Raw genomic sequence first — 13,251 nt, 5'->3', positions numbered from 1 at the left:
GATAGTCATCACCACCCACCGCCAACTCATGGACTACTCTTTTACCAACGAATAGTGGGATTAACCGTCACATTGTAACGCCCCCACGGCTGAATAGGTGAGCATGTTTGGTGTAACGGGGATTCGAATCCGCGACCCACAGATTACGAGTCGAGCACCCTAACCACCTGACCATGCCGGGCCGGATATAAAAGGGCAATATAGCTGAACTGCTTCGAAAATGTAAGCGATCAAATTATAATTTGACATTTTATGCATATTTTTGGCTTAAGATTGTTTACGTCAAGTTATGAATAGGTATGTAAAAATGACAAATGATCTGACAAAGAAAAATAAAAGTTGCTATCACTAGTGTTATATACAAATGACTTACTCTTGCCGATTGCGTTCACTTTCATCTTAATCTTAACGCTCGCAAATAAAACGCTATATTGTTTGGCACCAACAAGATTTTTATAGTTTTTTAATAGGGTGACTCTGGAGGTCCACTGATGATGACTGGTTCAGACAAAAACTTCTACCTTGTTGGGATAGTGTCATTCGGAGATGCAAAATGTGATGCTCCAGGATTTCCAGCTGTATACACACGAGTGCTTTCATTTTTAAACTGGATTGCATTGAATCTTGTGTAGGCGATGCTCCAGGATTTCCAGCTGTATACAGACGAATGACTTCATATTTAAACTGGATTACATTGGATCTTGTTTAGGTTCTGCGTTTTAGGACTTTGGCCATACAATATTTTAGAATGAATACTGTTGACTACAGTATAATCCTAATAAATAACGTTATTAGAACTATATTGCTGTTTAGTCTATGTGTATTACAAAAAGTACTATGTTTTCTTTAAACCTAATAATCTTAGCACAATAAAAACGTCATAAATAGTGTATTTAATCAATAACAGTGAGCTGTATTCGTCACATTCTCCCAACTGTCAATTCTCTTTTGGTACAAAACACTGAGCAGCACCATCGATGACTACTAGACAAAACTCTAAAATTACAAATTTGAAATTTGTACCAGTGTACTTATCTCATCCTATGCTCTTGGCTTCGAAGTTACAACGCTAAAATCAGGGGTTCGATTCCCCTCGAAGGACACAGCAGATATCCCGATGTGGCTGTAAGGAAACACACACACACTACTATCCTCTTTATTCCAAAAGAACCAATGAAATAAAAATCTAACGGATCAATATTCAACACAATCAAAATTAAGGCAAAAAAACATATTCATGAAATATTCTATACCAGAGAGTGAACGTATAAACAAAACAACTAGACTAGAAATGTGGACACTATGGATAGGTTTTAGCATATGTTTCTTTATTCACTGAAATGATTCCTCATTCACAAAATGGGCCAAATGATCAGGTCAGAGATGTCTATGTAAAAGGAAGAGCAGTCCCTAATTTTGAACTATAGACCAGAGAGAAAACAACCAGTCGTTAGCACTCGCCACCATAGCCACTCTTAGCCAAATAGCGGGATTTTACTGTCGTTCGTAAAACACATATAGGTAAGGGGATGAAGCTTGTTTTGGTAGTACCACGTTTAGAACTCAAAACCCTTAATTGGATCCCTAGATCGATAAATTTACCACCAGGAAACGCTCAAGCCTTTTAGAATATAAGTTCTAGCATGTTGCAAAAATTGAAATTAACGATAAAAATCACACTAAATAAAATTATTATGAAGGATTAGGAAACACAGCACAGACTATATAAATGAGCCCCACAATATAACAGTGCATCCAGAGCCTTGTACAGTGGAGACTATAAAGGTTTCGTCCATGACTTCATCAGGTTGTCCCCACACTCTAACCACACCATCATAAAAGTACAATATGAATCGAGATAATATGACCACATTACGTATTTGCTATTGGTTAATGGCTAGACTGTAACTTAATCAATTTTTTATTATTATTAATAGAGATAAATGATTTAGTAAGTGTTTTGTAGTAAATTAAGTTGCATTTCAAAGTTAATTTCACGCAATTGTCAACGAATTTTTTGGCAAAAATGTTTCTTTTTTTTAATAATTATTTAAGTTATTTGCCAATTCACACACAGGTAAACGTCCGCTAGCCCGAACAATTCAATATATATATATATATATATATAAACCAGTCGTATGTCGATAATGTTCCATTTCTTTTTTTGTCTTAATGTCTTAAGTATGCATAGAATACTTCGAACGTTCACTCAGGCTAGTTTGAAATACACTTTCGTATTATGCAGTAATAAATGAAATGCTGGAAAAATTATTTAATTTTCTCTAGAACACTTTGTAACATAAGAAATAATATGTAAGCGTTCTCGATATAGTCATAATATGGAGAATAAACTGAAAAGCAAATAACTAAATAAGAGTTTGATATGATTTTCATGCATTTATATGGGTCATTAGCTCTGGTGTGTTACTACTCATTTTGCACTAATTAAATCTAATATATATATACCATTTTGTGTGTGTGTAACGCTCATACTATGAGTAGTTCTTAACTTAAGTTGCACCATTCTTATTGGTTTTTCGATAGTGTACTTAAAAAATGTTTTTACTTTCTCAATATATCATTGTTTTCCTTTTATGACGAAGGGGAAGCTTGGTGAACTAAACTCACTGGAAGAAGGGCGGGAGCCGCCGTTTTTTTTTTATATTTGCTTCTTATCCCTGTTGCCCCCCAGTGGCACAGCGGAATGTCTGAGGACTTACAACGCTAGAAACCGGGTTTTGATACTCGCGGTGGGCAGAGCAGAGAAAGCTCATTGGGTAGCTTTGTGTATAATTACAAACAAATAAACTATCCCTATTTGATAGCTCTCTCTTTTAACCACAGTATTCCTCAATAGACGAAGCTTTTTGATTTGATAGTCATGAACTATAGGATCGGGACGTATTGGCATTTGATTTTTAAGTCACCTCAACCATTTTGGTAATTAAGGCACCAGCCAATCAAATCTCAACATTAACACCTTTTTCAAAGCTTCATAAATCTTTCGACATTTCTTTCAAAGAAACACGTGATGCTAAAACAAATTAACTTTATAGGGCCATGTGGTTTTATTTCTCTAGTTTATAAATACGAAGTGAAGGTCACTGTATTTGTAGGTAAGAGTTTCTAATATTTGGTTATCTGCAAAACATGAAATAAAAAACTAAATCTGTATATTAATATCTTTATCACTAATATTAAGCACGTGGTTTCATTGCTTCACTGATTTTTGATTTTTAAATCCGTTAGATTAATTGTTTTTACTCAACACAAAGTAAAATTTTGGATAGATGTTTGTCTGTCATCATGTCCAGCTCAGTATTGGACGAAAAACCTCCTAGGCAGAGGAGTGAGAAAGACAAAAATAGATTTGAAACGCTATTTTTACAAGTATTTGATTTTAAATCCACAACGGACTAAAGTAGAAGAACGTGGATAAACCATGTTTATTCTAGTATGATGTTTATTACTAGTTTAGGCCTATCGCTTCGTGATTTTCAAAATAGTTTAGGCCTATCGCTTCGTAATTTTCAACATAGTTTAGGCCTATCGCTTCGTGATTTTCAACATTTAAAGCAGGAGCGTTAGGTTTATAATTTTAAAATATCATATGAATTTGATTTTGTTTTGATTATAGAATATTACAATATTCATTAATTTAAATCTGAATAAATTCTGATAAATTATAAAATTGTAGTATTTGATATGAAGCCGAACTCCTTTCCTTATCAGAGTACGGTAGGCTACTTTAAAAGTAAAATATCAATAAATAAACCGGAACGTGAAAGTCATCAGTTTAGTTTCAGAAAACTTTGCCTCTGTCAATTTATGAAAAAAAGGGGAGAAATAATAATGCACATGTAGCTAAAGAAATTTCATTCTTGGAGATAAAACGTATTAAGTCAACGACGGCAAACTTTTGCCTATATTGCAAATCATATTCTGTGAAATACCTCAAGATGTGACGACCATTAGAGTTACTAGAAATCTACAGTAACGAATAACTATAAGTAGTCTTAAGGATGACTAACGGGCTAACTACAAAATGTTTTTATGATCACCCTGCTCTACGTTGTTAGCGGTGTTTACGGTAGTTCCACGGTCGTAATATAAATTTAATACTTATATAAAGATTGCAGATAAGTTTACGAGCTAATGCCAAACAAATTACTGGTATTCCTTTGAAAGTGATATCACAATTAATCCTAAAAGGGAAGAGAGAGATTTCAAATTTTTTTGATGAATTTCTAGTCAAATCAAAATCAAGTTTCAATAGAACCATAATTTGAAAGATTTTTAATAAAGCGTTTAACTCATCAGAACTGATAAGACAAAGTATGTATATTAATACGGCCCCTACAATGTTTCATTCAATTAAGTAAATACAGTTGCATTTTCGACTAATTAAGCAAATACTGATATGAATGACTGTAAAAAACTTTGCAGCACAATATCACTGTAATTACTGCGCTTTTCGTAAATCAAATGTTTATCTAACCACATGTGCCCTTTGTAATAGTTCTGCTGATAAATGGGAAGCCTAAGTGTGCTTCTTCTAGGATTTGTATAATAAACGTTTGTCGATTTTCAAGCGTCATGCAAAATGTACAATGAAATAATATTTTGTCCTGCTGGTTAACATCAGCCCACCTGAAGAGTATGATGTTTTGTTATTTAAACAAAGTTTCGGACGAAGCATGAAAGTACCAACTTATATGAATATTGAACAACGGAAAATGAAATAAGAGTGCCAGTCTCTCCTCTGTACATTTGTCTGTGTCGCATATTAAGGTCCATATTGCAATAAAAGTATAAACTGATGTAACAGTAATAAACAAAAGTTAGGTTGTTAGGTGTTTGTTTGTTTGTAATTAAGCATAAAGCTAAACAATGAGCTATCTGTGCTCTGCCTACCACGGTTATCGAAACCCGTTTTCTAGCGTTGTAAGTCCGCAGACATACCGCTATGCCACTGGGGGCAATTTTAGAGAGTAATTTTACTAGGGGCTAATATATATATATATTGTGCTTTCGTTAGTTTCAACAGAAATACAACTAAACTGTTGCTCGTCGATTACTTTTTGTCAAGTTTTTATCACTATTTTTGTTTTTACATTTATGTCTAACGTATGTTCACTATCGAGTGTCAGAAGTTTTATAGTGGTTACAATACTTGTGATTTTAAGGATTCCAAATGGAGGTAAAATCCACGATTCGCTAGAGACCCAACAATGTTTGTTTGATACTGCTTCAAGTTCTCACTGATGTGATGGTGTATTCTAAAGCCTAGTATCATATAGGAGCTTGTTTACTATTAAATAAAGAAATATATCAAAATAAATAATACGGTGAATAACCGTCAAGTTTTTATATTTTTATTTAAAGAAAGAGACCTTTGTTGTAAGCTGTACGATCTGACGAAGACCGTCATCCTTCTTTAAGTAAAAAAATAACAAACTTGACGATTGTTCACCCTATTGTTTATTTCGTTTAATATTAAAGATCGGTCAGTAATTACTGTATTTGTGACACTAAGCTGAAGTGTAAAGTTGTGTAAAAGAGTTTCTGTACCTCGAAATGTGAAGGGTTTTGTCTTGAACGTATTTATGTAGATAACATCAAAACTTTGATTCTCTTGTTCCAACTACTTCTAGACAAGTAAACAAACAAAATATGTGTGTTTACGTATGACATATTAACTTTATAATGCCTTTTGACATTTCAAACCAGATGTGTATGTTGCTTCATCGATAATAACTTCAAACTGTCCTTAACCTATGTTTCTACGAGTTGTGCAGAAAAGAAGGGATGTTAAGGTTCAAATTATGGTCTGTAAATAAAGTTACAAATAAACATAAAGTAGGAATTTAAACTTATTAACGAAACATGTGTTAAAATAAGTGGCAGATAAAAGTGATTTACTTAAAAATAAGCTTGACTGTGTCTCAGTATATTAATTAATTATTCATCGCTGAGGATCCTGGTTTAGTTATTGAAGCAAATCAGAGTAATAAAAACTATTTGCAAATAGCGTCTTTTATTTGTAAAATGACCCTTGCCTAACTACTAGTTTGTATTTACTCATTAACATAGACGTACACTTAAGAAAACACACATTACAATGATGTTTCCTTTAATAGAATTTGAAACTGTAACCGAGAAGATCACTTAAGTCTGGTTATTTATTAATTATTCTTTTATTAATTACTTGATACTAGTTATTTGATCCTGTATTTCGTCTTCTATTCTGCTGCTATTTTCAGGGAAGTCCTGAGAAAGATTTTCTCCGTGCATGAGATTTGATCCTAAGTTTTTGTTATAGAAAGGTTGTAATGTAATCCGCTCAAAAAGACGGTAATTCAGTAACATCTACCTCGAACATTTCGAAGATAACGCCATTAAAACAGCTACTGTAAGCCTAGGATTTGCCACAGGTATGTCAACAACACATTCGTAATATGGCCAAACTCTAAAGATAAGATTCAAAAATTCATAAACCACCCCCGATAGACAAAATCCTGCGATACAATTCATTATGGAAATAGAAGGTAACTAACTTCAATTCCTAGACGTCTTGGTTATCAAAACACATAACTCAGGAATTTACAGGATAAGTGTAGGTCGTGATAATAAAGGTCAGATGTCAGGTATCCTTTCAATATTTTCATTACTTATTTACAACTTTTGTTACTGACTTTGTCAGTCTTAAGAAAGATACCACCTTGTTTTGCAATTATCCTCCTTTAATATGTAAAACCAAAACTACTTAATAATCACTCTAACGACTATTCAACACGTACGATATTACAGGCACACACGTACAGCTGAGGCAGAATTCTGGAAGGAAACACACCCAAAATGCTCAGAGATTGAAGAGCCTCTATTCATCCTACTAGGGCCCGGCATGGCCAGGTGGTTAGGGCGCTCGACTCGCAATCTGCGAGTCGGGGGTTCGAATCCCCGTCACACCAAACATGCTCGCCCTTTCAGCCGTGGGGGTGTTATAATGTGACGGTCAATCCCACTATTTTGTTGGATAAAGAGTAGCCCAAGAGTTGGTGGTGGGTGGTGATGACTAGCTGCCTTTCCTCTAGTCTTACACTGCTAAATTAGGGACGGCTAGCGCAGATAGCCCTCGTGTAGCTTTGCGCGAAATTAAAAAAACAAGGAAACAAACAAATCATCCTACTACTAAATAACGATTAACGAGAAAATTATAATATCATAGTAGTAAAAACACGTACAAGAAAGGAAAACTGAGTGAAATGCAATAGAGCAATAATGAAATAGATTCCAACTTATTAATGATGATGACAAAACCTTGTCGAAACGTTGTATATTTGCTGTTATGTTGAACTTGTATTAAAGTTTTTCTTCATTACCCATTCAAGCCGTCTCCAACTATTATTAGTCTCAAAGTGGTTCCTCGTCATCGTTATAGGTCTGTTCCGAATAATAGGGCTGCGAGCCTGATATTAGTTACTATCGAGTGTCACTTTGTTATTTTTTGTGGTTTGTTGGTGTGTATTCACAAAAAGTCACGATATCTAATAAAAAAACATTTTAGGTGTGATAAAAAGGTGAGGCCAAGAAGGATTGAGCGTGTAACTTAAAGCAATGAAATCAAAATTGGCGACCAAACTGGTAGCTACACTTTGCAACAAATATTCATTCATTAGTTAGCTAGGCCGCGTATTTTGTTTTACTCACCATCATGCCCCAAGTTGAACAAAAAACGCGGCCTAGCTGATTAATGAACGAATATTTATTGTAAAATTCTCTCAATGCTATAATGTAGCTACCAGTCTGGCTGTATCTATTTAGCCGTGGCTTAGCTGCTAAGTTTTTCAAGTACAAACCTTTAGCTCATAGCTCCGTCATCTCCTGACCGATTTGTGATCTAATTACAGTTTTGGACTCAGGAGGTCAAACTCAATGTCTGATAGATTAATTTACTCTATTCCTGCCTAAAAGAATTTCGATTTGAGGGTAGGCTGGTAGAGATCCTTATGAATAATTATATCGAATTGGGCAAACGCTCGCCCCACGCTTGGTGTTGCTGGCACACAAAAAATATAGCTAATAAAAAGAAACAAAAGGTCTCATAGATTAATTTACTGTACTCTGCCTAAAGAATTTCAAATGCTGCGGCTGTTGAGGATTTCCTATTGTTTTTACACCTGAGGTGTTTTTGATTAGATTTATTACATTACAGGAATGAAATGATTTTGAAAATTACAAAGTAAGTACACTTGAAAGATATTGTTACGTATCCGTTTGTTATTTAACTTTCCGTAACTTCGTTCCGACGAAACTTAAGCGACACAAGTCCTTTCTTAATAAAACTGGTTTATTATTTCCGAATATAACTTTACCAATACACTCAACTTCAACAATCGCGCTAAACAAACGCTGTAACGTCTCTCGTGCTCTCTGAGTGCAGTTCAATTACTCACTGTCTATACACACATTACATTCCCCTCTTTTATATACCAGCCTACCCTATCTAGTAAATACTAGAGTATTCGCCAAGATATGGGATAGTTCTAGAAACAAGAGGGCGTGAAAATTACATGATCTCGATGACGCAACAATATGTTGGTCTTTGACTCTGTCTGGTTTTCCTGAATTCGAGATCCACCTTCTTTTTTATGGTGTCTACTTTTACGATATGAGATGTTTCCTGGTAAGCTGTAAATACCCTCACAGGTCTTCTCAGAAATCTTACAACACAAAAGTTTTGTTTATTCCCTCTTCAATTCTGAATTTTTAGACGCAGTCACACATAGATCATAAATATTGTTTGTTAAGATGACTAAAAATTTAGAAAGCAACAAAAACAGTTGATTAATGTGACTAACAATGGAACACAGGATACGATTATAAGTTTTTAAGCGTTTGCAAATAAAGCTTTTGACAATTTTATAGATCTGGAAATGAAAGCTGTATAAACTAATTCATGATACCAAACCTTTAATAATTTTTGGTGAGAATAAAAACTTTAAATCCTTATAGCTATTTTCGATGAGGTTATATGGTTTGACGTGATATATTAACCGTGATTTAGGTCTATACAAAAGTTACTCTGTTTGTTAAGTGCGATACTACACATTGCGCTATCTGTAGCTATCCACTAATATTATAAACTTACTGACTTATTGCTGAGTCAGCGGTGAGAGGAGAAAAAAATACTAATAAAAATATGATAGATTTGAGGTTTTGATAAAGTGGAGAAAGTATGAATAGACGATGAAGCAATACAAAAATATAACAATGAAATATTTTTCTCATATCAAACTAAACACAAAAATTAAACTTACAACTTTTATAAGATACGCGTTACTGCGTGAAGTGAGAGTTATGAAACAAAACTACTTTTTTAAAAAAAAACTTAACATTATCAGCTTTATACAAGGTATTAAAAGCCTAATTTTTTGCTAATTGGACCTGTAAATTTACATATTAATAAATGCCAATACTCAAAGTTAGCAAATTAGATCTTTTATTTTGTCTGTTTAGGAGTCATTACTATACTGAAAAAGAAATTATAAATAGGTTAAGCTAGATATAATATTGTGTCAAAAAGTAAATAGTAAAAAGAAATGTACTTTTTAAATATCTTTTAACTTAGCTGGTCCATTAACTGCGTTTAACTGACATTTCTGCTTGATATACATTGTATCCTTTCGAAAGAATACTAGTTTGAACAATGTATATGTTTAAGAAAACTGTATAATTTTTTTCCCGATAACATAAATCTAAGGGATTTACTACGTTAAACTCAGGGGTTCGATTCTCCTCGGCGGACACAGCAGATAGCCCGATGAGGCTTTGTTATAAGAAAAAACAAACTAAAACCGATGATATAAACATATTTGATAAAAAGAAATTCAAGCATTACCGGTGAACAACTTAACTAACTGCCCAGAGTCTTTTCCATTTTTATATTTAAAACACACACAGCTGAACAAAGTATAGAATAGTTATGTCTATAATAAGTAATCGAAACCTATAAGAAGTTATAGATCTATTTTTTAAACAATCTTTAAGGTTCTCGTAACTATATAGTTATAGTATAAATAAAGTGTATATTGAATGATATGCTTACTCCTGTAAATACTGAGCAGTGTTTAGAGTTTTATTACCATACTAATGGCAAATAATATAAAAAAAATAATATTCTTTGTACTTATTGAGGTCTCATGAAGGTGCTATAAAACACATCTCGACAAATCACGTTGCTTGAAAATACAAGTTTCATGCAGTTTCATTCAATAGTTATACTCCTTTTGTACAACTTCGAAATTCATGTTATAATATTTTTATTATTATTATCTAATAGGTTAGGCTAAATACATTTTATTTCAAGGTTACAGTTTTGGAATTAAAGAAATGCAAAGTGAATAATATTTAAGTTTGTTTGTTTTTTGAATTTCGCGCAAAGCTACACGAGGGCTATCTGCGCTAGCCGTCCCTAATTTAGCAGTATAAGACTAGAGGGAAGGTAGTTAGTCATCACCACCCACCGCCAACTCTTGGGCTACTCTTTTTCCAACGAATAGTGGGATTAACCGTCACATTATAACGCCCCCACGGCTGAAAGGGCGAGCATGTTTGGTGTGACGGGGATTCGAACCCCCGACCCGCAGATTGCGAGTCGAGCACCCTAACCACCTGGACAATATTTAAGTATATAAAAAATATTTTTACTTTACAAGTCTGATCATTGTTCACACTCTTTAGTATTTCAATATATCTGAAGAGTTGTTTGAAAATGCACTCCACGGTTAAAATATCGGAAAACTGTGGACTTATTGGTTTGATTAGAATCTTTGAGCAAAGTGGTCTCTAACTATGAGAAATATAAGTCTATAAGAACAACAGCTAGTCAATAGTACTGACCTCAAATTACAGGTTAGTCTTATCGGACCAAGCAGTAGAACACGAACTTCCTTCTTGTAGGGGATCCAGGTTCGAAAGTGCGGAGTGCATTTTTATGGCAACTGAAAGCGAACCATTAATTCTCGGATTTACAGTGTAGGTACGCTTACTAAGAGCCACGCTAGATTATAAAGATAGCTTCATCATACTTGGATTAATACTTTCTTCATGAGTATAGGTAAAAAGAAAAAAGAGTACTAAAAAAACTTAAGTCTTGTAAATCGCAAATGTTGGCTCGATTGCCAGATAAAACGACAATAAAAAGCTCTCTATTTGGCTTTTTAGATGGTACCGAATGACACCGAGAATGTAATTAGTCGATTTCTGCGCATGACCGATTATATGACAAGTTATTTGTTTGCTGTTTCGCTGATTCGTCGAAAGTCATTACATTCCTTTTACTAACTCCTGGATAAGAACAGTCGGAATCTCGTTAACGTTTCCATAACGACTGCTGAATTAATGAATCTCAACGTAAGAGGGCAGTAAAGCATCCATCCGGACAACGCTTATTTGTTGCTGGTGTTTTCAATTCTTGTAGAAATTTTATCTTCGCACTGTGAATATTATTTTAGATGTAAAAAGTTACATTTTTACATGGCTTTGTCGTTTGTTAGTAAGACGAGACGAAAAAAGCAAAAAACATTCTGTAAAGTGTTAGGCCTCAAGTATATCATTGAAACATTAAGAGTTTTTCAGTTTTCTTCAGTTGTGGGAAAAAGTTTTGGAAAATCTGTTAAAAGATGCTTTGCAAAGTCATTTAACAAAGCTTAGCATTTTATTGGATAGTCAAGACGGTTTCACTGAGGGAAAATCTTGCCTTAAAAATCTTTTAACATTCTTTGAAAAGGTTACTACTTATGTAGATGAAAGTAAGAGTGTAGATTTGGTGTATCTGAATTTTCAGAAAGCATATGACAAGGTGCCACATAAAAGACTTGTAAAAAAATATCTCTATAGGTGTTGGGGATAAGTATACTAATTGGATAGAAGAGTGGCTGGATGTAAGAAAGCAGAAGGTTGTTACAAATGGAGTCAAACTGGATTAATGTCACAAGTGGGGTACCTCAGGGCTCAGTCTTAGGACCTTTGCTCCTTTTTATTTACACCAATGACACAGATGTAGGAATAGTCAATAAATTACTTAAATGTGCAGATGATATTATGGTATTGTGTATTGCTAGCTGTAAAGAGGATGCTGCTGATTTACAAAAGAATTTAGATCATTCAGTGAGATGGGCAAATAAATGGAAGATGGGTTATGATTATAATAAATTCAAGATAATGCATGTGGGTTATCATAATTTGAATTATAAGTATAATTTGGATGGAAATAACCTTAACAACTCTCTTCCCTAATAATAAAACTTCAATTCTCAAATTCAACTTAGAATAATATACAGACCTAGCATCCTTATTAAACACTTATTTCAGTCCAAAGATCAAGTACCTAAACTTCTACGTTCAGGGCTCATGTATAAATATACGTGTTGTGACTGTAAGGTCACGTACATCGGCAAAACGAAACGCCACTTAAAAACTATAGTCTGTGAACATTTAGGACCAACCATCCACTACTTAAACCCAGACACTCATCCATTTTCTCACATTCTGAAACCACAGGTCACAATATGTCATTTAACGATTTCTCTGTCATCACCACAGTATCTTCAGACCTTGACCTCTACATTAAAGAAAGTTTACTCATAGCTAAAGATCGCCCGACCCTTAACGACTCACAAAGCTTTTTAGATTTAAAATTGTTCTAATTTTTCTCACTTAACTCAGCTGTTATGTAATATATATATATATATATTGTTGAATAAGACCGATGTCTGTAGGTTTACTTTCTTTTTGGAATTCTTCTCAAGAAGTCGATAAGCCGTTTTAACGTTGTTAGAACAACGGGCAAAAGTTGCAGATAGTGGTGAATTGGCCGACGCGTTTCGAATGCGGTCTGCATCCATTATCAAGGCTGAGTGTTGTGTGAATTGCGATTACTGTTAGTGGATATTTATAGGCAAGCGGGTGGTGGTATTTAGCTCATTAGGTGGCGCTGTCAACTACATTGGAAGGCGTTGATTGGTGGTGTTGTATTGTGGCTTGGGGGTTTCTCGCCAAGAAGTACCAGTGTGCGTTCTGTTCCAGTCGGTTGTTTGTTGATTGTGGGGGTTTGCTGTAGGATCTGTATAGCCTCGTGTATCTGGAGCGTTGTGAAGTCGTTAAATCTACAAAATATCCTCAGATTGGAATCTATTTCACAACAGAATTGCTACACACCGACAAACATTCATCAGTAATGGATATAGT

At 34.3% G+C, this 13,251-nt stretch overlaps 1 protein-coding gene across 2 annotated transcripts in view; it reads left to right on the top strand.

Annotated features, from left to right (window-relative positions):
- The window catches only part of LOC106472586 (proclotting enzyme-like), a 20,069-nt gene extending 19,163 nt beyond the window's left edge, over positions 1–906 (top strand). For both annotated transcript variants that reach the window (XM_013933240.2, XM_022401149.1), the window contains exon 8: positions 471–906. In XM_013933240.2, coding sequence (XP_013788694.1) covers positions 471–632 — 162 coding nt within the window. In that variant the 3' untranslated portion in view covers positions 633–906. The remainder of the gene's footprint in view (positions 1–470) is intronic.
- Positions 907–13,251: the final 12,345 nt, after the last annotated feature.

The sequence above is a fragment of the Limulus polyphemus genome, unplaced genomic scaffold, assembly GCF_000517525.1.
Source record: "Limulus polyphemus unplaced genomic scaffold, Limulus_polyphemus-2.1.2 Scaffold5444, whole genome shotgun sequence".
Taxonomy (NCBI): domain Eukaryota; kingdom Metazoa; phylum Arthropoda; class Merostomata; order Xiphosura; family Limulidae; genus Limulus; species Limulus polyphemus.
This window is presented reverse-complemented; position numbering and strand designations above follow the sequence as displayed.